This window comes from Mustela nigripes, chromosome 6 (genome assembly GCF_022355385.1).
Source record: "Mustela nigripes isolate SB6536 chromosome 6, MUSNIG.SB6536, whole genome shotgun sequence".
Classification (NCBI taxonomy): Eukaryota; Metazoa; Chordata; class Mammalia; order Carnivora; family Mustelidae; genus Mustela; species Mustela nigripes.
In genome coordinates, this window is record NC_081562.1 from 88,885,294 (window position 1) to 88,912,034 (window position 26,741).

The window sequence follows — 26,741 nt, forward strand, 5'->3', positions numbered from 1 at the left end:
TCAAAGCTGGATTACGAGACTATTCTGAGCTGAATAAACCTGTTTGCAGGGATGGAGATGGTGGGTCCTAGCAGCAGTAGTTAGGGGCAGGGGCCATTTCTGGCAAGTTAAACAAAAACACAGGGATGTGTCCTCTTAAACCAACTCATGTTTTATACATGGAAATCCCTCTGTTGAAGGCTGTGTCCTAGGCCTACTGCTTCCTAACCCTACTGGGACCTAAGTCCCCCCTAACTCTCAACGATTAGGTTCCAGCTGCAACCAATCCTGGCCTATTCCCCTCAAAGACCACAACTGAGCATTAAAAGAATAGAATTCATTTATTAATTATAATGCACCTTGCGCAGCCTAGAGATGAAGCATTCATCAAGGGATGGAGAAGCCTGGTTTGCAGGTGAGAGGAAAACTGTCTGTGAAAAAGCCCACAGGTCTTACTTTCATCCACTCCCTACCAGTTGGCCACTTTAGTTCTGGAGCAGTCAGTCTTGGATTCTGGTGACTGGGGACAAGGTTCTAATGGAGCAGAGCCTACGGAAGCTCTGGGGCCCTCGTTTTAGGAGGGAGCCATAGGCTTGGCGGAACTGACGGTTCATGGCTGCATAGAGCACAGGATTGATGCAACCATTGAGCCAGGTGAGATTGGCAGTGAGCATGTGGACAACTGGAGGAGCGTGAGCTTTGGCATCCAGGATGTTGAGCAGCAAGAAGGGGATGTAGCTCAGGGCAAAGCAGAGGAACACAGCAAAACACATCCGAGTAACCTTCCCAAATTCTGATGGAGAGTCCTGAGTTCTTTGGGTTCTTTTAGTTGGCCTGGTCTTGGCTGGTGCTTCTAGATGGCTTTTCTCTGCCATCTGCTTAGCTACCTCCCTGCTGTGCTGGTTCCTCACTTCTGATGAGTCCCATTCCACAGTCTGAGTGGTGGTGGAACTGACTGGCTCAGATGAAATCCCCTCACTGGGCTTTTCTGATGCCAGCCTGCTGTCCAGCTCCTGGAAACGACCGGGTATAGCCTCCGTCCCAGCCACATGGCTGGAGTGGACACTCGACTGCTTGTACCGGTCCAGTGCCTGTGCTGCTCGCTTCACCTGGCGGTGGATGAGGCAGTAGAAGATGCCAACACTGCTGAGCCCCAGCACGAAGTAGATGCCCATGAGGATGGTGGTGTAGGGCCGCCCTTTTATGCGGTCAAAACTGCAGGTGCAGACTACAGGCACCAAGGTATAGATGGACCAGAGAGGGGCAAAGCTGGCCACGCCCACTACCCAGGTGCTCACCAGCGCTAGCAGCATCCCCTTGGCACTGAAAACTTGGGGAAAGAGCATAGGGTGGGCAATAAGGAGGTAGCGTGCTAGGGCAATAAGGCAGAGGGTGAGGATGGAGACGGCATTGGATGCAAAGAGGAGAAACCCAAAAACCCTGCAGAAGGTGTCGCCAGTGCGCCACTGCAGGTGGAGGTAGGTGTCCACAGAGAAGGGCTGGAGAAGGGTGCAGTACAACAAATCAGCCACCGTGAGGTTGGCGATGAGCAGGTTGAAGCGGGTCCGGAGCTTGGGCTGGATGGCCAAGGCCAGCAGGGTGAGTATGTTGCCCACGGTGCCCGTCACAGCTACCACCACCCCCCAACTAACTGCAACATAACGATAGCCCAGTACAGATGCATGGTAGCAGGAGAACTTGGTGACGGAGCTGTTCTGCATGATGGAGGCTAAAGAGGCGGAAGGAGTAAGGGGAAGAAGGAGTCAGCACCTCGCTTTGGACTTAGAGGTCTTGAACAGCTATGGGCCGCTGGACACCTGAACCGTTTTGGAAACTCACCAGCCTCTTAAGCCATTGTCAGGCCTCTATATCCTCAACCCTCCTGAGATTCCCAACCTTCTCCTTAGGCTCTCTTAGCCCTTTCCCATTCTCAAAGATTCTCTCTAATTTCCCCAAATTCTTATCTAAATATCTCTCTGTATCTGTCCACACCAAACTCCAGGTCTCTTCAATATCCATCCAAATATTCTCAGTAACCCTAACACCTTCTGACTTTCTAATCTTTTTCCTTTCCCCTAATACCACCCAGGAAACCCTCTCTATATTCAAGGTGCTACTACAGTTTCCCCTGCCCTTGTCTGCTACACACACACAGGCCTCAGCTGTTTTGTTTTGTTTTTCTATTTTTCTCACCTGGGAGATGAGGAGACAGAGAAAGTAAAAGGACACCCACCACAGAAAGTACTCACCTGAGTCTCCCTGCCTTCAATTCTCACTCCAGTGGAAAGAAGTCCAACTCACTCGAAGGGCAGTTTTTTCTGGTGGGCAGTCAGGCTTCAAGACATGGTCTTATACTAGACTGAATAAATAAGAAATTCCCCAGTTACCCAACCTCAGCCACTTCCTTCCTTACCTCCCTTGGCTTTGGCTAGCGCAATCTGGGCCTCTCTGTTGAAAATCCCCTGCTACTTACACCAAAGCTGTTTCACTCCTTCCTAAAGACATAAGTTCTGTTTCCTTCCCCTCTTTGCATAGCAGGACACCTCTAAGTTCATTGCCAAGAATTATCCAGACATGGAGACAGACCATCAGAATATCTGGGCTACTTCTCTAGGGGAAAACCAAGTTTCAGGAATAGCTCTGGACACCCTAGCGGCCTTGAGTTTGTTAGGAGGGAGCACTGCCTTTCTGCTCTCTGGGACTCAGAGGTGGTTCATACTGGGGAGGAGGGTGGTGGGCAGGGTCCCATGTGGTACCCTAGCACATCTGATAAACGGAGCCAGATGAAGAAAGGTGGGAAAAGAAGCATCCAGGATTCTGGCTTCACTCCACACAGGGGCTCAGCCCACTGTTTGTCTGTTCATTCATTCATTCATTCATTCATTCATCTCTTCATTCAACTAACACATGTTTCATTCCTACTATGCACTGGACTCTGAGCTAGACACTGGGGATACAAGAAGATATGCATATAGTCTAGCAGGGGACACAAATATGTAAATAAAAGATATGTAAATATGTAAATGTTTAATTGATTCTCTAAAGTAAGGGTTAGCAAACTTTGGCTTATGGACCAAATCTGGGGCTGCCATCAGTTTTGTTTTTTAAAGTAAGCTCTATACCCAACACGGGGCTTCAGCTAACAACCCCTCAAATCAAGAGTTGCCAGGCACCCCCACCCCTTGCCCATCTGTTTTTGTATGGGCCATGAGCCAAGAGGGTTTTTTTCCATTTTTAAATGGTTATATAGTACCTACATAGTGCCATCCCTTAGTTTTGCCTCTTGGCCAACACAATCTCAAATAGTTACCATCTGGTCATTTAAGAAAATGTTTGCCGACCCTTACTTTGCAGTGTAACAGGGGCTTGGAGAAAAGGAATGAGACTGCTAAAGAAGAGGTCAGGAAAGAGTTTACAGGGGGATATCTGAGTTGGGTTTTGAGTGATGAACAGGATTCTTTTGGGAGGAAGTAAGAAGAAGGACCTTCTAGGCAAAGGAAACAGAATGCATGGAGTCACAGAGGTAGATAGAGGTGAACGAAGACTGGGAGATAGGGAGCAACAGAGAAGATTCTGGAGAAATGAGGAGGGCAGTGATCGAGGAAGTCCTTGTGCATCATGCTAAGGAGCTGGGGTTTTATCCTGAAGGTCACGGGAAGATTTGTACTCAAGTAGCAAGTGCACTCAAGTAAGAAGTGAAAGTATGCAGGCTTGAAGTGAGAGAGACCTGGGACACTCTGGTGGCTCAGTTGGTTAAGCGTATGCTTTCCTCTTGGGTCATGGTCCCAGGGTTCCAAGGTCAGTCCCGAATCTGGCTTCTTGCTCAACGGGAAATCTGCTTCTCCCTCTGCCTGCCACTCCTCCTGCTCGTGCTCTCTCTCTCTCTCTCTCTCCCTGACAAATAAATAAAATCTTAAAAGAAGAACCAGAAGAAGTAATAGTAGCAGTAGTAGTAGTAGTAGTAGTAGTAGTAGTGAGAGAGACCAGTAAAGAGGCACCAGTCCAGATGAGAGTGAGGCCAGGCCTGAGCTTGGGCCAGGACTGGCTTCATGCCATATGTGTAATCACACACGGCCCTGCACTTACATGGGGCTGGAACTGGTTTAACACTCCACATTGTCTTAAGATCCATTTGGAACAAGTGACCCTGCTTTTTCATTTGCACTGGGCCCCCAAACTATGTAGCCAATCCTGGTTAGGGCGGTGGTTGTGGGAATAGAGAGAAACGATCAGGATGCATGGGTCATTAAGAGGTCAAATAGGATTTATCTACTGATGCATTAGATGAAGGGTTAGGGAGAGGGAAGACGAGGGTGACTCCCAGTTTTCCTGGTAGATGGTGGTGTTCTCCATCAGTAAGATAGGGAGGGAATGGTCAGAGCAGTAGGCTTAGGGAATGGGGTAAATCATGAATTCATTTTTAAGGTTGGAGGTGTGTAACCCAGCCCCTTTCACTTCAGTTTCTTTCAGCTGCTGTCTCTGTCCCTACATGTGACCCAGTCCCCGCTTTTCACTACCTTCTCTCCCAGAAGTCCACTCTTGCCCCTCAGAATTCTGGATCTCTAGTCTCTGCATTTTTTTTTTTTTTTTTTTTTTGAGCTAGATCTGAAAAAACAAAAAACACAATCCAAACACTCCCAAATTCCTTGTTGGGTTCCATTTCTAAGCCCGCAGTGAACTCCTACCCCCAACTTCATAATTGACAAACCCAGGAGGCCTCTATTTCCCTCCCCTTCCTCTTTAACAATCATCATCTCACCTTCCCTCCCCTCTTTCCTCTGAAAAACTGGGAAGTGGGTGGAGAGGGGGAAGTGAGCAAAGGGGATGTAATTCAGGGGGACCCTTGGGGGAGATGCTGGGTTCTGGTCTGGCCTTTTTTGTTTGAATTGCCACCCAGCAGGGCTAGAGAGAAGGGGTCACAGAGTCCATACTGCTCTTGGGAGTGTATGGTTGAACTGAATTCTGTAGATAATGAGGAGCCCCTTGCCCCACATCATGTGGGAGGCAGCTGAACAGCCTGTGCTTCTCCGTCCCACAGACCATTTAGGGGACCAAAAGAGGAGGTATTCTAGCATATCTGCATATCTGTAAATGGCACAATCCCAGTTCTTTAGTCTTGGAACACGAAGTCTCAATGAACTTTTAAGAGACCCAAATCTGCTCATTTTGCATGTGGGGAAACTGAGATCCAAAGAGGGGAAGGACTAACTCAAGGTCACTGTTTACGAGGCCCAGCAGTGCCTAGAGTTCAGATTCCTAGTCCCTGCCCCGACCTTTTCCCATTCCTTGCGTGTTGCTGGCGTGGGTTTCCCAGCAGAGAGAGGCGCAAAAGCCTGGATTCTTTCCTTTGTCTTGAGACTGGATCTAGACCTGTTTCCCAGAATCGCGAGAGACGGGAGCGTCTTAGAGGGGGACTCTTTTTCCACGTCGTTGGCGCCGCCTGGTGGAGTTATGGAGAATTCTCAACAGCCGCGGCTACCATCCGAGCCTAGGACTCGGAACGATTCCCCATTGCCAAGTTTACATTTGGGCTGGCGGGAGCGGGTGTGAGTGGGACTGGGATCCTCTGCTCGTTTTCCACAAGCCTCGGATCTTGCCTTCTCCCACCGCCGTCTCTCTGGTCCCCTTTTCACCATACAGATCCATCTCCCGTTGGAATAGCTCCCATACCAGGGAGCCAAGATTGAGAGTCTGAGTCTGGGGGACGGAGGGCAACGAATCCAGACTTTATTGTCGGGGAGAGGGTAAAGGGAAGACGTGGGTGGGGGGCCGGGGTTGCTACATCGTCAAGCATAAAGAGTTGATGGGGACGGGAAGGCCAGTGGGGGCCCGTCCCCCTCCCGGTCGGCTGCTGTAAGGGCTGACGACACGGAAACCACAGAGAGGGGAGGGAGGTCACGCCCCCGCCCGAGTTGTGCAGTTGGAGGTGTTTGGTGGTAGGGACAGCCATGAGGTCTAGGAGCGAGGACGGGGGAGGCTACAGACTCAGCGAATCCTGCGGAAAGGGGAGGGGCGGGGGCGAGGCTTCTATTGCTTTTTGCTCACAGTTTTGCGGAAGGCGAGGCGGGGGTGGGCTTGGACTGGACACCCCTTGCCCCCCTCGGTACCCCTTGGGCGATGGGTGCTGGTGAAAAGAATGGAATCCAGACTGGGGAGGAAGAAGGTGAGGGAAGGGTCTGTAGGGGCATCTACTTGGTCCCACCCAAGTGCCAGAGATGCCCCCAAGTGCTGCCCCTGCGATGGGCCCAGGTAGACCTGGGGCTGGGGCATGGTGCGGGGCGGGCACAGTGAGGTTGCAGGCGGTAAAACCAAAGTGCTTTTGAGGGACCCAGGATCCCGCCCGCTCCCCTCCCCCTGCGGAGGATGGGGGTGTTCACGGAAGCGCTTCAGTTTGGGGGCAGGGGGCCGGAGTCCCAGAGTCCGCTTATTGCCAGGAAAATCCATTTCTGCCCCCCCGGACTCCGACCATGGCTTGTGAACCCCGTTTTGTGCTAGGTTTGGGGGGTAAGGGCTGAATGGACATGGCTTTTGGGAGGGGGGGTGTCTCCAAGGGGGCTCGGGGGTGAGACGGCCCCCCCTTTTCTAGGGGAGAGGGAAGGGCAGGGGGCGGGGTTCCCTGAGATCTGGGGTGTTCCCCCCCTTCTGAAGCCCCCCTCCCCCGCTACCCCTCCCCTTTCCTGGAACCCCGTACCTCGGGGTGGGGGGGAAGGAGAGAGATCATTCAGGGAGTGCCGAGAGTAGGGGCAGGCTTGGAGCCTGGAAGCCTGGGTCCCGGCTGGAGGTGGGGGGGTTTGAATGGGAGGGGGTTTGGGGTTCAGGTCAGTAGGGGGAGAAGAGGATGGGTCCGTGCGCTGTTCGGATGGGCCCGGGGGCCGGGTGGAGCAAGGGGTGGGTGATGGGCGGTCCCTGGAGAAGAGGTGCGGCTGGGGCCGGACGCAGGGACAGCGGGGAGCCTGCTGCCGCTGCCATCACCGCAGCCACCGCTAGGGGGCTGGGGAGCAGGCCACCCGCCAGGGACTTGGGCAGCTCCTTGGAGAAAGTCAGCGTGCCCTGCTGGGGGGAGAGGGGCGGGGAAAGAGAGAAGTCAGGCAGTGGCTCGCAAACCCCACCTCTCCCCAGGCCTGCCCGCATCGCCTTCTCCCCCCAGTTCCGGCCCTCCCCCTCACAAGGCCGAATTCTCTGGCGCCCAGGCCTCACCGCCAGCTCCCCGGTGCCCCTAGGCTTCTTGTGACGGCTCAGTAGCGGGTTGGGCTTCCCGGCCACGCCATCTCGGTGCCGCCGGCTGGAAATGTGCTGTGGGATTGAGAGGATAGGGGGCTGTGAGCCACCGGGAAAGTAGCAGCCGACGCTGGTTGCCACACCCCCAAACACCTGGCTCCGCCCTTTCTGTGGCACCAAGGACAGACCCTGAGAGAAGCGCCCTCACCCAAGCTCCCTGTTCTCTTCCCCACTTACTGAATAGAACTCCCTAGAGTTCCTGGGAAAGGCCTTGGACCCACCTGTTTCAGTTGGACCTCCGAGTTGACCTTGACATTGCAGATCTCACAGTGGAAGGTTCGGTCCTGGGCAGGGGCCTCTGGTTCCCCAGGAGTGGGAGGCCCCAGACGAGGGTAAGCTTTGATGGGGCCCAGCCCACTTCGGGCCTCCAGAATTGTCTTGTGCTTAGTACCTGGAGCCCACAGAGGGCAGAAGGTAAGGGGTGGAGGAAAAAGTTTCCAGGCCTACTAGATGACAAACACATTCCCAATTAAAAGATAGGGGAGCATCAACTGTGGGGTTTTCCCCAGTCCCTTGGATGCCCCCCAAACACAAGGTGGATCAGAGGAGAGTCACAGGTAAAGAAGGCAGGTAGAGGGGGAACCAAGAAAGTCAGTGACTAAGGAGGCGGGGAGATTATTTGGGAGGGAGAGAGACTGGTAAGTCTTAGAGGGTCCAGGATGTTGGGGGAATGAATTAGGAGGTAGGGAACAGGAGGGGGCTGAGGACAGGGGAATAGAGGTGGAAGGAGAGTCCATACCTTTGTTATGAGCCTCAAGCTGGGACAGGGAGTTCACTGCCACCTTGCACAGAGCACAGTAGAGCAGCCGCTTGGCCTTTTCCTCTTCTTCCTTGCTGCCCCCAGGGAGGGAAGCTGGGGCTGGAGTCCCCCCTTCACCCTTGGTTGTACCCTGACCAGTTTCCGGAATGCTGGGAGGGGATGGGGAGCCAGGCTGTTTCTCTGGGGATCCTGGAGCTGGACCCAGTCCATTCTCCATGGAAACTGTTGTTAGGGGAGAAACATAGGGGTCACCCCAGATGGTTTTTGGAGAAAATTCTTTATGTGGAGGAAACCCACCCCCATTTCCTGGAGGGCACAGGCCCAGGAGTCCCCACCCTGTGACAACATGCATGCTCTCATGCCCTGGGCCAGAGCCAAATGTGGTCTAGCTGCTGCAGGCTGGGTGTGAGGCTCCAAGGCCTGGCTCATTTTCCAGAAGCTGAGAATGGTTGAGGGGTCTGGCCCCACTGGCGCTTCTTCAGGGTGAAGCTGGCACCTGGCCTAGCCATGGGGAGAGGCATGGAACAAGGATTCTGGTCTCAATGGCCTACCAGCCGGCCTAGGTTTCCTGCCTGACCAGCCCCTTCCCAGAGTCCTGCCCAGTCCCCAGGGAGGCATGCCAAAGAGCTCTAGGAAGGGGCAGAGGCAGCATGAGGAGAGGTCAGGAGAAACAGTTACAGACATGGCAAAAGGGAAATAGAAACAGCAGAACCGGAGAAGGAACAGGGATGCAGGCTGCTCTATAATTCATGGCTTGATTAAAGATGCACAGGCCCCAGCCCTCAGCGCTGGGTTCTGGCCTCTGTACAGGGGAAATTCTAGCACTCCCATTCTTGCTCCAGCAGCCGATCCAGTTTCCGGGTCGTGGGGAGGCTGGCAGTGGGAGTACGGCACCTGTAGGAAGGGACCTCCGGACCCCCACAGGTGTGCATTTGCTTGTCCATCCTGCGAGCTTTCCCTTTATTTCTCTTGCTCATTTCTGTCATCCGTTACCCTACGTCAATCCAGATAGCACACCCACATCTCAATCTGGACAGGGTTTCATGGTTTACACAAGTAGGGGAGGTATCATGATCTCCTTCTAGATGTACCATCAGATCTAATTCAATGAGGTAGTATACATAAAGCACCTAGAACAATGATGTTCAGGAAATGTCAGCTACCACTACCACAATCATCATCATTCCCATTTTGCAGATGCTGCCATGTTAAAAAATGATCAGACTAAGCAGCCAGAGCACAGTTAGAACTCAGCTCATCTGCCCACCCTGTCTGTGCCTCTCTACAGGATGTGTGTGTGTGTCTGTGTGTGCACGTGTGTGTGTTGAGAGTGGGGTCCTGGTTCCCAAGCTGGTGAAGCAGATGCCTGATTTTCATTCTGCTTAGGGTGGGGCAGAAAGGACAGGCAAGGATAAGAGGAAATGGGGCTCTTCCAGTCTCTCTGGAGTTGGTCATGACTGATATCTGATGTGGTAATCCCAGGATGCGGGTGGCTCATATCTTCCTGTCTTGATATTCCTTCCTTCCAATTTCTTGGCTGGGAGTATGATTGAAGATGGCCACCAGCCATGAGGGAGAAAGAATCTCAGAGCTGCTTTTTGTAAACCTGGAAAAGACCTCAAACATCTTAAAGTCTCACTCCCAGGAAAGAAAACTCTGGCCCAGTGAGGTCAAAAGATCAACCAAGATCATCCAGGGAGTGGCCTGAGTTTCCTGAGCTCTCAGTACCTCCAGGCAGGCCCCGAGGTGTCCTAATCCCTCCCTGCCCCTCTCCCCAAGATGAAGGAGCCTCTGCCTGGATTTGATGGTTCCTTTTTTCTTGAGGAAGTTTGCCAGGTGGCCTCACCCTAGCCCCTCTCTGAGTCACTGGGCGGTGGGGAGGACAGACAGTGGGGACTCTGTTGAGAGGAGCTGGGGCGGGAGTGAGGGTGACAGGATGGAAATTCTGTATCACTGTGCTTGGCTCTAGGACTCACCTTGGGTCAGGGTGGGGTACGGGCTGAGGAAGAGGGAGATGAAAGCAGAGAATTCGAGGAAGTGGGGAAAGAACAGAGACAAGATCGGTTGAACAATGCGGGGAGAGGGTAGGGTGAGCGGGATTCAGACACACCTGGACGGGGAGCTACACCATCCCCGTTTGGGGGGGTGCTGCCAGGGGGAGCTGGGTCTCCAGGTTCCCGGACGCCAGGCTCCCTTCCTCGGGTCTTGGCAGCCTCGATGCCTTTGACTCTTCGGGCGTGGCGATTACCTTTGTAGTGTGCCTCCGCCTGGCTCTTTAGGGATGAAGGAAGAAAATGGAATCTGAGATCACCTTTCATCTGACCATTCTCCCCACAGAGCTCCTTCAGGTCCTGGGGTGGTCTCAGCAGGCTGCAGTGACTCTCTCACTGTACCAGTGAGATGTAAAGCCCCATGCCAAGGAGGGCTGGTTATTCCTGGGGTTCAGACTAGCTTCTCAAGCTTGAGTAGGTGGAAACCTGGATCCTTACCTAGCCCAGGCTCCACCCTACCACCACACCCAGGGCCTGGCTGCTCACTCCGGCTCCTTACCTAGTTCTGGGTGAGGGAGGGTTACCCCAACCTATAATAGAATCCTAAATGGGATGGTCCTAGTAATCCAGCCAGCCAGCCAGCAATCTCTTGGCCCCCTGGCCTCTTTGCCTATGTCTCCTGGTCCTGGGAGGCAGCCTTCACTGCTTCTATACTCAGGCTGGGAGTCCCAAAGAGCCCTGAGGTCTGGGCTCTCTCCTGACTACTTCCCCCTGGTTCTCATTTTTCCTGAAGCCTCTGTGGACACCCTGGAGGACCCTGGCCCCAAGCCCAGCTCTAGAGATAGAGACAGCAGCAGAGACAGCTGTCAAAACAGAGCCACTTGGTGGGGGAGGGAAAGGGAGGGCAAAAGAGGGGAAGGCTGTCTACTATTGGCCCCCTGCCCCTCTAGTTCTCTGCCCTCCACCAGGGAGTGGAGCCAGGGTTGGGAGAGGGGATGCCTGGGATTAAGGTAAAGGAAAGACCTAAAGTGGGGTTGGTCCTGGCTCTATCCTGACTCCTATGTGCACCTCCTGCTAAGAACATACAGTCCTGGAGCCCCAAGGTCACCCAGACATGGACAGAGTAGAAATAAAAACGTGTGGATGAATTAAGAAGATTGACGGCCCAGGGGTGGAGCAGTGATGTGTGGAGCCTGGCATCATGGTGTGTGTGTGTGGACTGGGTAGAGAAACAGAATGTGCTTTATTTCCCCCTACTCAGCAGAATGAGGCTCTGCTGTTTTTCTCCAAAATCTCTGAGAACTTGTACCCCACAAAGTCCCCTCCAGACCCACACAGAAGTCCCAGGGGAGCCTCAGAGGGAGGACGGCTGGAAAGGCCTGACACCTAGGTTCTGCATTTTGGGTGGTTTCTCTCCATGGGAAAGTCTGTCATGGGAAAGGGTAGAGAGAGGAGGAAGCTGGGAGGTTAGAGTGAAGTGGGTGGGTGAGGGGAGGAGTTTAGCAGAGATCATGGAGGCACAGGTTCTGCAGGGGACTCAGTGTCCTAACTCAGACCAGTGCCCAAGGACTAGCGCGCCAGAGGCCACTCTCCCATGCAGACATGATGGCTACCTGTGTTGTAAGAAGTTCTGAACCAGGGAAGCCTCAGTCGTCAAGCGAGGGAGAGGTCAACCATAGAGGACTGGCCTACTTCGTGTTGAAATATACAGCCACCTCTTGTACCTCTCAAGTGCCTTCCATCCACCCCTGCCCCTCCTGCAGTATCCCCATTCTTTGTTCCTCCCCTGACATCCCCTGGCTATTGCTGCCCCACCCCCTTGAGCAGTTACGCTTCTTACCTGAGAATTGAAGCGGATCTGACAGACGTTACAGGAAATGATGGGCCGCTTGGTCTTGAGTAAGGATCCCCCAAAAGTGTGGGAGAGTACAGCCTTCTGCACAGGGTCCATCTGTGGAGGCAGGCTGGGGTGAGCCAGGAACCCCAGCACAAGCTTATGTCCATCATCCCCTACATTTGTAGCAGCTGGGTTGAACCAAAATCCCCAGAAACTCCTCTCTAGCTCTCAGTTGGCCTGAGGGCTCTGAGCCTCAGTCCCCTGATTCCCTCCTAGCCCAATCTTCACCGCACAGGAAGGGACGTGAGGGATCAACTGGCCCCTTGCTCCCATCTGATAGAAAGTAGAAGTGGTTTGCCCAAGGTCCTATCACGTGTTAACAGCTGAGCTGGTACTCGAACATGGACTGCTGTCTCAGTTCATCACACCACGACAATCCAACTCTCTTTTCTGGCCTCTATCTAGGTGAATCCACCAGAAGCTCAACTGATGGGAAGTCCCAAAGCACCCCAGATCCTAGGGCCTTCAGCTGAGCCCTTTGAACTCTTTTGGCCCCACTCTGGTGGGAGATGTCTACTAATGCAAGCTTCTAGTCCCAGGAGACAGATATTCCCAGCTTCCCATCTGGCCCCGGTTGCCCTAACACACTTCCTAGACCTCTTGAAGGCAGCAGATCTAAAGGGAGTAAAAGAACTCTGGTGAGAACACGTGGCTGTAGCGAATAAAGGGGAATTAGTGGTGGTGGTGGTGGTGGCCGGGGGGGGGGGGGGGGGGGGGGGCGGAGGGGGGGGGGGGGGGGGGGGGGGGGGGGGGGGGGGGGGGGAGCGCACTAAGAAGCTGGTCTGGTCTGGCAGCAGAAAGATCTTCTGAACTCTTTCTTTGGGGCAGGGCTGTGGGACTGGGCGTGATTGGGAACCGTCTCTGCCCCCACCCTGGGTCAGCAGATGTCTTCGCAGTCTCCTGCCAAGAGTTCACAAGAGGAGGGGAGAGGATGGGAGTTTCTCTCTGAGCCCTTCAGCTATCAGGGGAGAGGATGGGAGTTTCTGTCTGAGCCCTTCAGCTATCAGGGGATGAAGCCAGGGGACTAGAGGCATGAAAACTGCCTCCCTGCACAGTCCTCCTCCCTTCTGGCCCCTAGGCAGCCAGGGAGAGGCGAGACTGGAATGTAGCCGAGACTGAGGATTGAGTGATGGCTGGGACCTCTCCTAAGGACGGAATGAAATTAGAGTGAAGTTTTTGTCTTCTAGGTGGAAGAATCAAGTGGAAAATAGTGGCTGGGACTTGGGGTTCCTTAGCTCCTCAGCTGAGCCCCTTCCCTGTTCCCAGGTCTTCATGGTTCCCATAAGATACTGGTGAGAGACGGAAACATGAGGCAGGGGGACGAAGGTGGTTGGAATCTGAAAAGTCCCTATATCCTGACTCTCCCCAGTAGCCTCACTGGCTGGTTGGGGGTAATGTCAGGAAGGGGGCTTTAGATCCCTGTGAAATGGGCTGCCTGATTTAGTAGTAGTAGAGGCAGGAGCCATGACCAATTTCAGATGACTGGTCTGACTGATAAGTGTCCCATCACTGGGTCTGTCCTTGGCTGGAAGCAGCCCCTTGCAGTAGCTCACTTTTCACCTCCTGGAAACCCAGGTCCTATTCAAAGAGAAGCCAAACAAGGGAAGAATGGGTGTGACTGTGTGTGTCTAGGCAGGCTGTGATCAATCTGTGCATGGGTGGAGTGTGAAGGAGTGTCATGTGCTGTGTGTACATCATTTATGTATCAACATTTCTGTGTCGGGGGCTTTGCCGACGCCATGAATGGTCAGGTTGTGTAATCTTCAGCTGTGTGTTTATCTGTGTGAATGTATGATGTGTTTGGCAGAAAGAAAGACAGACCAAGTTGGAGACAGGCTTTAATCAGAAAGGGGAGGCAGACAACTGCTCTCAGCTCCCAGTCCCCAGGCGTCAGTCCTCCCTACCCAGAGACACCCCCTGCCCCCCACCAGCCCCCTGCCCCAGGGCTTCCTCACAAGCTGGGTGGGGAATGGAATTCAGCCCAAACAGAAACCCAATCTGGGCCAGGAAACCTAAGTCGATGACAGCAGTAGGGAGAGAGGTGGGATGGAGAGGGGACAGCAGAGGTCCCAGTTCTGTCTCTGCTCCAGCCTGCTCCCCAGAGTGCCCTGAGGCTGACCTGTGGGCTGACTGTCCCAACAACCATCCTGGAAGAATGGGTCTCTGCCCCACTTGGGTCCTTCCTGTCAGGTTGAGAGCCTTTTCTTTTGCACACACCCCTCCTCAGGTTTAAGACCATAAACAACAGCCAGGGATGGGGGTGGGTGGGTTAGAGGGCACCAACCCAGGGTGGTGGGTCCTTCCTACCTTCTCCTCCAGGAACTGAGGAGACACCAGGCTGAAGGTGAGGGCTCCTGGGCCCAATCCCTGCGCAGGTGGAATGTGAGCCACTGAAGTGCCGCTCCAGGCCAAGGTCAAGAGGCCCTGATGACCTAGATGACGGCTCTCTGGGGAGGGGTGGAGGCCAACATCTCCCACAGCCCATTCCCCTCCAGAGCCCCTTCCTTGGGATTTTGGCCTAGACACTGCCTGGAAAGGTCCACAAAAACATTCCTTTCCCACCTGCCCTCCAACAGCACACATGAAGGGGAATGGCTCCCTGAAGCTGGGGCAAAATGAATCAGGAAGGGCAAAGGGGAGGGAAGGGAGGAAACCAGATCAGGAACACGAAGGGGGGCACGATTATATTTCCTTCCATTGCCCTTTATCTGATGGAAACCGCTGCCCCTTGTTTGACCACCCCACTTCCCCATCCTCTCCCCTCCCCCCCATAAAGGTGAAAAGGGAATGAGGGTGGAATCTCAGGGATGGGAAGAATTGAGGGATTGGAAGAATTGAAATAGGAAAGAAAGAGAGCTAGGGGTGTCTAAAGAGCAGGTGGAAGCTGGTGGGGGAGGGATGCTGGGAAGGGGAGAGACGCCGGGATGGGATAAGAGGGCTGTAAACGGCGTGGTAATTTGAGGGTACATGTAAGACCTGATGGGAAGTCTGAAGATTTGGGGGACTCCAAGGATCTGAGAAGCAGAGGTGGGGGTATCCAGTACGGTGGCAACAGTCTGGGGGTGCCAGCTGGGATCCAGAGATTGGTTGGGACCGCGCCAGCTATGGGGGATGGGCCAGATAACCCGAGGACCAAGCGAAAGGAGAGGTAGCCCGCCCGCCAGGGGCGGGCGGGGATGGGGGGGGGGGGGGCGCTGCGGCAGCGTCGGGAGTCAGGGAGAGAAGAGGGGCCGGGTGGCTTACCCTGCGGGACCCCGGGGGCCGCGATTCCATGGCCCGGGGCGGCGGACCCGGGCGGGGCACCCGAGCCTGGCCGGGCCTGGCAGGCCGGGGACGGGGACGCGGCGCTCGTTGCCCGGGAGGCTTGGGGCTGTGCGGCCGGCCGGGCCGGAGAAGGGGAGGCGGTGCCGGCCGAGACCGGAGCCCGCCCCAGAGGCGGGGCCGAGGGCGGGCCACGGACGGGGGTGGGGCTAGGGAGCCAGCGAGGGATGAAGCGGGGCTGGGGTGAAAAGAGGAGAGGAAGGGGTGTCCGTATCCAGATACACGTTCCAGGGTAGACCTTGCCCTGGAGAGGGGCCGCTCGGCCCAGCGACCGTGTATTGACCAGGTGACCTCGGCTTCCTCCACTCTTCCCAGGAAGAGTCCTGGGTCCAGTGTCTCCACTGGACCCACCAATCCTTTGGACGACTCTGTTTCTCTAACTCGGACGCTTCTCCTTTCTTCCATCCCCTCTGCCATGGCCCTCGCTTCTTTGCTAACAACCTCTCTTCCAGGTCCCCAAACGACCCTTCTCTTCCCTCTAAGCCTACCCCTTTGTCCTTTTTACACGTCGCTTCTACTAAGGAGGGAAAATTGAGCCCAGGTACCTAGGTGTCAGGCACTGCGCTCTCAGCGACTCCTCTGAACGGTGGAGCTCGGGGGCGTCCAGAGCAGAAGCGACCTCAGACTGGGGACATCGTCCCTAACCTCTTCCCACCTCGTCGCGTCGCCCGCCACCTGCTGGACAACCAGGTTCCCAAAGAGCTTATGCTTCGTGCACTTGCTGCCCTCTGGTGGTCAAGTAGGGGCAGCACTGGTGGCTGAGGGACAGGAGGGCAGAGCAACCCACTCCCCCAGACACCTGCTCATCCTCTCTGGACAAGTCCTAGGTTTCCCCCTCTCTCATCTCTGGATCTCACCCTCTCCCATTCTACATAGGATAGAGAGAAGAGTGAAGCGTGGGGGGGCTGGAGGTAGAGAGAGGTTGTCTTTGGGAGACAAAGAGGGACATCCAAGGGCAGAGGAAAACATAATGTGGCAAGAGGTCTAAGAGGTAGGAACTGCCCCAGTAGGAGAGAGATCTGGAGGTCTTAGTCCAGGGAGGGAGAGACTCTGCGATGAAAATAAAACCACGGCCACCCCACCACCATCACCAGCTAATGTTGACTGAGCCCTTGCAATGTACCAGCCTCTGTACTGAGCTCTTTGCATGGATTATCTAATTTAATCTTTACAACCACTATTCAGAATAAGTACTATCATTATCTTCATTTTATAGATGAGGGAACTGAGGTTTAGAGAGGTTAAATAATTTGCCCAAGGTCATAAGCTAGTAAGTGGCTGAACTGGGATTTGAATTTAAAGCTGGGCTGCCTGACTCCAAAGCCATGTACTTAACTGCTGCACAGTATTGCCAATGGGCTGTCTGCAGCTTTTCTGCAGTCCTCATTCCCCTGCAGAATTTGACACTATTGATGCAGCCCGCCACACTCTCTCCCTTGGCTTCTCCAACTCTACAGGAACCAGGTTGCCTCCCCACCCCCTCCAGTGGCTCTTCCATTTCCTTTGCTGGAGCCTCCTCCTATTCCTGCTGCCTAAGTCTACTTCTTTTAAAAGGCTGAGGCCTTGGCCATACTACCTTTCTCTCTCTGATCCTCTCTTAAATGAAAATAATAGCAATAACATACTAATCCTAGTGGCTAACACAGAACACTTACTTTGGGCCAGGCACTACGACTATGTGATACAATTCTCCCAACAGCCTTGTGTGTTGATACTATTACTATCTAGTTTTTACAGCTGGTAAAATTCAGGTTCAGAGTGGTGAAGCGATTTGCCTAAGGTCACACAGCCAGTACTTTTGGAATGTCAATTCAAATCCTGCCGGCCAGATGCCAAAGTTGGTGCTGCTTCAACGCTCCGCGGCACCCTCTGAGCTTATCAGCACTCATGGCTTTAAATAGCTAGTCCCTGCTAGAGGCAGTGGGGCCTGAGCCCTGTGGGAGTCAGAAAGCCTGAACTATCCATGCGAATTGACTAGCTTTGTGACCTTGGGCAAGTCACTTACTTGGTCATTCGGGTCTGTGTTTCCTCATCTAATAAAATGGGGGAAATGACATTGGAGACCTAAGGGTAAATGTAAATAAGGTGTGCAGACCAGGGGGTGGGGGGTGGGGGGACAGGGATGACAGTGGGAGGGTAGGGGGTGGAAGGAAATATTCTCAGCCCCTTTTGGTCCAGCCAAACTGAATCAATTGCCCTTCTTCAAGTGCTCTTTTCTAGCCCTTGTTCATGCTGTTTCTTCAGTCTGGAATGTTCTCTAAGGTCCCTTTTAAAATCCTGCTAATAATTCTTCAAAGCCCAAATCATGTCACCTCTGGGTTCAATCTCTTTTCCTCTGTTCTCTTTCTCCTGTTCAGCTCTGGTTGGTCCCTTAGGCACTGCCTCATTCAGCAAGTCTTTCCTGACACCCTGCTTGGGCTCCCATACAAGCTAAATGCCTCTGACACAGCTCTTTTCACACTATAGGGTAGCTGTTCACTTGTTATCATTCCTACTGAGCATGAGCTCCCCAAGGGCACAGACAGTCCTGTACCCAGCACCTAGTAGGTGCTCAAAATCTTTTTTTGTTCACTTGAACCATTGTGTCTCTGTCACAATATTTGTAACTCTTGCTCTGTTTTGTGTTATAGATCACTGCATAGATGTCGATATTTCTTCCCTGAATATAAGGTCTTTCAAGATTGGACCTTGTTGGGGCACCTGGGTGGCTCAATGGGTTAAGCCGCTGCCTTTGGCTCAGGTCATGATCTCAGGGTCCTGGGATCGAGTCCCGCATCGGGCTCTCTGCTCAGCAGGGAGCCTGCTTCCTCCTCTCTCTCTCTCTGCCTACTTGTGATCTCTCTCTGTCAAATAAATAAATAAAATCTTTAAAAAAAAAAAGATTGGACCTTGTCATTTTCCCCCCTCATGTCTCCATTGTATCTAGAATAGTGCCTTGCTTATAGTTAGAACTCAATTTCCTCATCTGTGAAACAGCGATAAAACAACAGCTTCCCTATGGAGTTGAATCATACCTTTGGCACATACCATGTCAACTGCGGTAAATTACTAAACCCTTCTGAGCTTTAGTTTCTGCCTTGTTTTATGTGAAACAGGAATCCTAATGTCTATGTTGTTGCGTTTTGGTGAAGATGAAGTGCGTTCAGGTATAGAAACACCTACTATAGTGCCTGGTGCGTCGCTGAAGCTCAGTCAGCATTTGTAGCTGAATATGGTTTGATGATGGGTTATCTGAGCTGAATGAAACTGACTTCCCCCAAACCTTTAGCTCGAGCCCACTTGCCAGGACCCAAATTCCAACTGTCTGCTGGACATTTTCGGCTCAACATCCCACTTGTACACCAGCTCACCATGTCCTAAAGTGAGCTCAATAGCCCACCCCAGACCAGCTTCCTCCTCCATACCCCTGCCCCTGTCAAGGTGACTTCCAGTCACAGAGATTTGAGTCCTGGAGTCAGTCTTTACTCATCCTCTCCCTTTTCCCCAAACCCCCAAATACCAGTTGGTCACCATGACCTAGGAATATTTCCTTGGAAACACCTTGCCGCTCCCCTTCCTATACACTCACATGGCCCTACCACTGGCCCAGTCTGGACTTCCAGGTTTCCCTGCAGGCCTGGCTTTGCTCCTCTAGCCTCTGCTCCTTTTCAACCAGCTGTCCCACCCACCTTGCCCAAATGCTGCTCTTATCAAGTCACTTTCCTGCTCAGGAATAGATGATGGCTCCCTATTTCATACTGTATTCAATCTAGACAACTTTGTTAGCCCTCTAAGCCCTAACCCACTGACCCTCCCCATCCAGCTGTGGATGCGAAAGAGTTAGAATTTTCAAATAGGCAGGCTTGTTCCCTCCTTCTGGGCTTAGCACCTGTCCCCCTGTCCACCTCTCTGGAGTCACAGTCACCTCTCTAAGTCTCATTTCTCCTCTAGATGTTGGACTCAGTGAGAGGATTCATATAAAACATGTAGCACAGGATCTGGCTCAGAGTGAGGCCTCAGCAAAAATTAACTATTGTTGTTAGTAGTGTACCAAATAGCCAACAATGTTTGTAGAAGTCAGGGAGATGGGGTCCTAAGAGGAGATAAGGAATTAGATACAAGAGAAGAGGGCAGGGGTGAGTTGGAAGGAAAGAAGGAGCCAGGGGGAGGGTACGGCAGGCAAGCAGGCAGGCTGCTACTCACAGTGTTGTAGTTGCTGAAGAGGCCCAGGGTGGGGGCCGGCTCCAGTGGGAAGGGCAGGATCTGCTTGAGGTCCAGTGGGGGCTGCATGATGGGGGGCTGCCGAAGCAGAGGGAGGGGCCCTGCCCGGCTCAGGCTGCCTGAAGGACAGAGAAAGCATTACCTGGGGCAGGAACGTTGAGGCTTGGGAGCCCCGCCCAAACCCATCCATCCCACTCCCCAGCTGGGGCCCCCACACTCAGAAGTGTGACCCCCGTGGTGCACACACACTTCCCCTGCTTGCTGTGTCCGGAGCAATGGAGCACAGTGCCCTGTGGGCCCAGGGGAGGGTGCAGACCAGTCCTTCCCTTCTGGGTGGTTTTCACTTCCCCCTTCTCCAGCCTCCCTCCCTCCCCCAAGACCTTTAGGCATCTTACAGACCCAGGAAGAGCACAGACCTTCTCTGTGGACCTTCTCTGCTAGATCAGCAGGACTCGGGAGCCCCATGGCTCAGGTCACTCCCTTCTTCTGGTTTGGTTTTCCCCCAAGGAATCCCAAAGGCTAAGTCTCACCCCAGGGAGGACAGAGTCAGGTGGGTGATTCATGCCACTGCTCAGAGGGGAATACTGAGGCATAGATTTGGAGGAGGGCTACTAAGTCAGGCTGCCCAAAGAGCTGTGATTTGTGCCGGTCAGAAATCCTGGTTAATTGTGGACATCTCTGGGGGTCGGTCATAGGTGGGTGGCATTTGCTCTGGAAGGTGGACTGCCTGGGCCCATTCTCAGAGCACCACTCCCCCAACCTTCCAGTCTTCCTGCAGGCCCCTTTGTCTTACTGTGAGTGTTCAGCTCCAGTTTTTGGCAGGAGGAACTGCCAGCCTGGCCTCTGGGAGGGGAATGCCTGGGTCTGACCCCAAGGGGAAATGAAAGTCCAGGCTAGCCACTCCGCTACCCACCCACCCTGGAAACCTTTTTCTCCTCCCCCCAGAGCCATGGGAGGACACTTGCTAGGCTCCAAAGGGGGTGGGCCAAAGGCCCTCAGGACCCCTCTGGGCTTCCACTAGCCCAACTCCCTTCTGTGACCTCGTAGTTCACCAGTTAGGGAATTTCGGCTGCCCTTTACTGCTCTAGCAACCCCCTGCCTACAACAGGGGCTTCCCAGGAACAAAGGCAAAGCAAGGAGGCTGCAAGCTTGGCCCCGTCCTCCCTTGACCTTACTGGGGCAGAGGGTACCCCGGGGTTCTTTCTTGCTCCCTCCATAGAGACTGCCCCTTTGCATACCTTCAGTTTCTGGTGACTGCTGCCCCCAGGCAGTGGCCTGGCCCTGGCCCCCCAGGGGCCTGGGCCTGAGAGCGTCCCCTTCCCTTGGTTCTGCCCCCTGCCCCCTCTCTTGCCAGCCCCCTCCCCCCAGTCTAGTCAGTAGAATCAACCAATCAGAGTCCTGGAAAAGTGGGGCAGAGGGGAGGGCGGGGGAGCAGGGATTAGGGAATCAGAGGCGAGAGGGAGGGGGTGGGGAGGGCTCAGGCACAGCTGGGGGCAGGGAGCTGATCCAGAAAGGTCTGGAGGGGTCTGTCCCTTCTGCCAGGGTGGGTGGCCAGGGTACCTGAGGTCAAGGCTGCAGGGAGCTTGGGGTTTAGATGGCTAAGGGTCGAAGTAAAAGGCAGGATGCTTGGCTTTAGCCCTTGGGCAGCTGGGGGTCTGTAAACCCTGTGTGGGTTCCCTCCTCTGATACCTCAGAGTTGGGATGAGATAGGGGGAAAGGAGAGACAGACAGACAGACAAAAGTGAATGAGAGAGAACAGGAAAGAATGACAGAAGCAGGAGTAAGTGATTGAGAAAAAAGACATAGATACTGAGAAAGAAAAGGATAGTGAACAACAGAGAGATGGAAGAGAGTGAAATGAGAGAGAAAAAAAGAGACTCTGCTGAAAAGCTGGACACAGAGCTAGAGACCAGGGAAGAAAGACAGAAAGAAAGCAAGAAAGGGAGAGAGAAGCGAGGAACCGACAGTCTGAGGGGCAGTCTGACCACCTCTCCTTCCTGGTCTGTCCCCTCAGGGCTTCTCCCCTCTGCGTGCACCCCCCACACCCCACCCCAAGCCTGGCACACCAGACCAGGGCAGCCTTAACGAGCCCTGGGCAGCATCAGGAATGGTGAGAGAAACCTGAGCGCTCCCAGAGTCCCAGGCACACAGCACCCACCCCTAGCAGCTGGTTTGGGCTGGCACTTGCCCCGCCCCAGAGCAGCTCAGCTCCTTGACCCCTTTCCCCAACTCCAGACTCTCTGAAGCCCCAACACTCATACACCCATCTCAGAAGATGAGATGAGGGCGCCTGGATGGCTCAGTAGGTGGAATGTCTGCCTTTAGCTTGGGTCATAATCTTAGGGTCCTGGGACTGAGCCCTGCATGGGGCTCCCTGCTCAGCAAGGAGTCTGCTTCTCCCTCTCCCTCTCGCCCAGCCTATGTTCTCTTTCTCTCTCAAACAGATAAATAAAATCTTAAAAAAAAAAAAGAAAGAAAGAAAAAGAAAAAAGAAGACAGAGATGAGTTCTAGAAAAGGCAGTAGAAAATAAAAAGTATTGTGGAGCCGCTATGTGCCAGGCAATGAGTTCTGAGTATTATCACATTTAATCTCTGAGGCAGTTATGATTCTATGGAGGTAGCTGATACTATTTTCCCCATCAGACATATGAGGAAACTGAGGCTCAGGGAACTTAAAAACCTTGGCTGATATTACATAGCCTATAAGTATCAGGACTGGGATTTAAATCAAGATTGTCACGCTCTGTGGCAAATGTTTTCGCGGCTACATAACCCCCGAAAGACTCTAATCTCACTTGGAAGGCATGGAGATGTGATCCAAGCACAGGATTCCATCTTGTTCAAGGAGAGAAAGGGGAGAGCAAGGTCCCTGCACTTCCTGGGGTTGGAGGAAAATAAATAGCAGCGATTCAGTTCCCTGTGGCCAGCACCTCATCTCTTCCACGGACAGGAGCCCTGGAGGGAAGGAGGAAGGGGAGGGAAGTGGGGGCGGGGACTGAAATGAGAATGGAGTTAGACAAGGAAGCAAGGTGGGCAAGCAGAGATTCACCTGTCTCCCTCCTGATTTTTGGGTCTACTGTGCTATGAGTTGGGAAGAGGGGCTGATGGAAGCTCATGGGCAGAGTGGGCAGAAGCAGGGGTCCCGTTTCAGGCGGGCTCTCCTATTCCCTGAGAATAACAGTTGCCCCTTTTTGAGGGCTTCCTATATGCCAGGCACTGGACATACACGGTCTCCCTGAGGGATGGCCCCAAGGCTCAGGAGCTAGGTGATGAGTTCATTCAGCAAAAGAGAACAACAGCACTGCCGCAAGGAGTTGTTGAGAGGATTGAACGAGTCCATGGAAATTGCTGGCCTGTCACAAAGGGAGCTCAATAAATGTTTGCTAGATAAACGAGTTCTCACCTTATCGATGACAACAATCAGCTCTGAGAAGGGGAGTTACTTGACCAAGGTCACACAGCTAGTGAGGGACTTGAACCTGTCTATCTGGCTCCAGAAACAGGGTTTTCAAGCACTACACTTTTGTAGGTAGACTAGAGATGGGGTATGGGGGTGGGGAAGGGCAGAAACATAGTGAGGACTGGGGAAGCAGGAAATGAGGTAGGGCTTCAGGTGGGTTTGGAGGGCTTCTGACATCAGGCTAGGTGAGGGCTTCAGGTGGGTTTGGAGGGGGTAGGAGATCGAAATGCAGTCAGGCAGGGCAGGGAGGAGTTGGGACCTGGCTGGGGCCTGGCTGGGGCAAGCCTCTCCAGAGGGAAGCTCATTAGAGTAATTACCTCCAACAGATAGAGCCCCACCCAGCTCTGCGGGGAATTGCCCAATGCTTTATTAAAGACAGTTCCCAATGCACTTTAGAGAGGGTGAACTCTCAGACCCTTGGCTGGATGTCCATCTGTCCCTTTCTTTGTCCTACCTAGCCCTAGGCACTTTGATCCTGCTAGGGTTTCCCCTCTAGCACTGAGCCACAACCAAGCTACATCTAACTCCTTCCATCCCACTGATGTCTGGTCTTTTCCTTCCTCCCTTCCCCAGAAATTTTGGCCAGGTCAGAGTCCCAGACCCTTGGCTGTCTTAGGTCAGGCCTGGGGCCTCAAGCCCTTGTGGTAAAGAATGGGAATGTCTGCCATGAGCTGGCTTAGGGAGTGGTCCTGTGTGACAGGCATAGGAGTCAGGAAAGGTGTAAGGGTAGGGTGTGAGTTAGTGCTGGTCTTGAAGATTGTGCCAGGTGAGAGTGGGATTGGAGAGAGGTATTGGGATTAGGGTTGCAAGTAGTATTAGGGCCCCAACCTAAGGTGGTGAGAAGCGTGGGGTCAGCACTGGGTTAAGATGGAAATTGAACTCTGGGGCCAAGGGAGGAACTGGATTGGGGTCTGGACTGGGCTCTCATCTCTAACCCTTCTTTTTCTTCAGGCCTTTGGGCCTCTTCTGCCTCTCCAGCAATGCCTAAAATTGGGGACTGGGGGGAGAGCCTCGAATCCCTGCATCTTGACATCTTGACCAAATCCCATGTATCTGTTCCCTTCTGCCTCAACTTCCCCGATCTGGACAGGAGGCAGGTTGAGGGCTGGAAAAGCTTTGAAGTCAAAGATTAAAGCAACAAGGGGATGATTATGAACAACTACTTAAAATATCATCCTTAATAACCCTAGGGTGGTTTTAGGCAGGGCGGGGCTAAAGGGAGGAGGTGGCCAGGAAGAGGAAAGAGAGATGATCCCTGGGAAATCGTCACAATCTGACAGGAAAGGGCTTCCTTCAATGCCCCCTTCCCCTAAAGGCCTAGTTGGAGAGGACAGTAAGAAAGGCCCAGAACAGGGAATTGAGCCCAGAACCACCATCTGCTTAAACTCAGGCCCATGGTCTAGATCTTGAGCAGGTTGGCGGGGCCCCACCATTTGGTCAGGGCCACCAGGCACATGGACTCAGTAGACCTCAGCATTTGGAACAGAAAACCTTACTATGGGCTCTGGGGGTGGGGCCTGAGCCCAGTGGGCAGGCTTCCCACCCTTCCGTAGGTAAGCAGAAGGAGGGAATTAACTACAGGGTCCTCTAGGAGATGTGATGGGGGTCCAACTGGTGGACCTAGGTATGGAGTCTTGGTCAGGTCTGAGCAGGTTCCTGAGTTCGTCTTTTGAGCCCACTGACCAAGGGAAGTGCTGCAGTCACTGGCCTGTTCTGGGTAAGCACGAGGCTGCCTCTGGGGCCCCTGCCCAGGGTGGGGCACATAGGCTCTGCAGGGATTGCAGAGGTTGGAGGAATGTGGAGTCTATGTTTTGGGGACCTGAGTCCAAGATGTGTTGGTGAGGGTCACTTTAGGGCGGGGACAGTCTCCAGAGTTGGGTGAGGAATCTCTTCTTTGCTGGAGATATTTTCGGGAAAAAGGCAGGCAGCCAGTCATTCATGCCTCCGTTCCCTCGTTCGCAGAGTAGGTATGATGGAGTGCGTAACATGGTGAGAGAGGGAAGAGATACAGCACGGGGAGAGAAAGAGATGGAGGAAGGAGGGCAGAAGGGGAGAAAGCCCACAAGTGGGAAGTTAACAGAGGTGGAAAGAAAGAAGGGAAGCAAAAGAGCCAGGGAGGCAAACAGCGGAGGGACCCAGCAGAGGGACCCAGCAGAGGGACCCAGCAGAGGGCTGAGGCAGGAGCCAGGAAGCCCTGGGGCGCCAGCATGGAGCCAGGTGTCCCCAGTGGGAGGCAGGGAGTGTGTGGGCCTGCTGAGAGGGAGGGGTGTCCCCCACCATAAACAGGGCCCAGGAACTGGCCTAACCAGGGCAGAGGTCAGGGGTCAGAGGACATAACAGGCCAGTGACTATGAGACCAGGGGAGCTAAGAAGTCCAGGCGCACAGCTAGTCCCTCTCCTCCCCCACCCTGGGGCTCCCTTCCGATGTAGGTCATGAGGATGGGGTGGCTGTGGCTGAAGGGTTGTCAGAGCCCCGCAGGGGCTCCCCTCCCCCATCCTTACTCTCTCCGTTGCTCCTTGTCCCCTGGTGCCCCCGGCCCAAGGGAGGGGTGGGGGTGGGGGGAGAAGGAAGAAAAAGGAAGCCGGGAAGGAAGGGCCCAGGCAGCCAGAGCAAGGAGAGAGAGGGGCAGGTCCCGGCGTGTTGGGGCAGGATGGCTGCGGAGGCAGGATTGGAGCCGCAGGGGCCCTGGGATGGACAGTTTCCCACCCCTGCTTCTCCCCAGCCCCCTTATCTCCGACCCTCAGGTTCCCACCTCCCACCACACACACCTCGAAGCTACACCCACCATCTTTTCCCCGCCCGCCCCCCACTTCCTCCTTTCCCTCTTATCCTGGGCCCAGAAGGATGTCGGAGTGTCTGAGCAAAGGGTGGGGGAGGGCGTGTGTGTGTGGCGGGGTTGGTGGGGGAACGGGTCAGAACCTTTTCCTCTACTCCACCAGGCCAAGACCAGCCCTCTCCCCCAGCCTCTCGTAGACCGTCATATAATATTCATGAGCCTCATGAATACGCAATGTCCTCATTATGGGGCGGGGGTCTTACTCGGCTCGGCTTTTCCCTTCACCACTCCCTAAATCACCCAGAGAAGCGGCAGCTTGGGGAAAAGGGGAAGAGGGGACCCCCAGATGTGGAGCCAGAAGAAGGGGGAGGGGGAACCGGTTGCTGACGGGCGGCCGCAGTCACCGCGGTGCTGGGAGGTTGGGGGGGGGTGACCTACTGAGAGGGACCCAGGAGCCCCGGACCCCAGAGCCGCAGAGCCCACTCACCGAGGATCATGTTGGGGACCCAGGCGCCCGGGGTTCCGCGTCGCTCTGTCCCGGGGGCCGTTCTGGCCGGGCTGGGGGTACGGGGGGAGGAGTCGGGGGAGGAGCAGAGGCCGGCCCAGGCGGAGCGGGGGCGGAGCCCGCAGCAGGTGAAGACAGGAGGAGGGGGAACCCGGGCACCCTGGGCTCCAGGAGGGGGTGTCTCGGCCGCTCCTTGCCCCTCCCGCTTTCTCTCCCACTTGCTGGCCCCGGTCTCCTGGATTTACTGTGTCACTGCAGCCAGGACTGGGGGAACACGACATCTACAAGGCGGTGTGAGGTGATGGAGGAAGCCTGGAACTAAGATGCCTGGGTTCCCGGGAAGGGCTGAGTCTGAGGGCAGGAAGTCTGGTCATGAGCTGATATGGGGTGAGGGAATGCTTGAGTACTCCGGGGAGGGATGGGGCCTGGGTTGGGTGGGACACCTGGGTCCTCTTCAGAATGATAGGCTGGGCAGGGTCAGCTGTGGAGGAGGGCAGGGAATGCTAAGGTCCTTTGTTTCTTTGACTTTTGGGCTGGGTTTCAGAGGCGAAATGTGGAGCTGAAGACGGATCC

General features: G+C 54.3%; 2 protein-coding genes across 9 annotated transcripts; both read right to left on the bottom strand.

Moving 5' to 3' along the window:
• Positions 1–301: 301 nt before the first annotated feature.
• GPR84 (G protein-coupled receptor 84) lies at positions 302–2,321 on the bottom strand. The gene is made up of 2 exons (XM_059404880.1): positions 2,229–2,321; positions 302–1,708 (listed from the first exon to the last, which is right to left on the bottom strand). Exon 2 carries the CDS (start codon positions 1,698–1,700, stop codon positions 480–482), a length of 1,221 nt encoding a protein of 406 aa, XP_059260863.1. The 5' UTR covers positions 1,701–1,708; positions 2,229–2,321; the 3' UTR covers positions 302–479.
• A 3,361-nt stretch (positions 2,322–5,682) lies between these two features.
• ZNF385A (zinc finger protein 385A) lies at positions 5,683–26,257 on the bottom strand. 8 transcript variants are annotated; one of them, XM_059403319.1, is made up of 8 exons: positions 26,151–26,257; positions 19,409–19,545; positions 11,849–11,959; positions 10,128–10,290; positions 7,997–8,239; positions 7,479–7,648; positions 7,177–7,272; positions 5,683–7,029 (listed from the first exon to the last, which is right to left on the bottom strand). In XM_059403319.1, the coding sequence occupies exons 1-8, from the start codon at positions 26,158–26,160 to the stop codon at positions 6,799–6,801; spliced, it is 1,161 nt and encodes a 386-aa protein (XP_059259302.1). In that variant the 5' UTR covers positions 26,161–26,257; the 3' UTR covers positions 5,683–6,798. The 8 variants fall into 8 exon arrangements, with proteins under 8 accessions (XP_059259302.1, XP_059259301.1, XP_059259305.1 ...); XM_059403318.1 differs by having other exon boundaries at positions 5,683–7,032; XM_059403322.1 differs by having other exon boundaries at positions 5,683–7,032; positions 19,409–19,541; positions 26,151–26,237.
• Between the last annotated feature and the right edge of the window lie 484 nt (positions 26,258–26,741).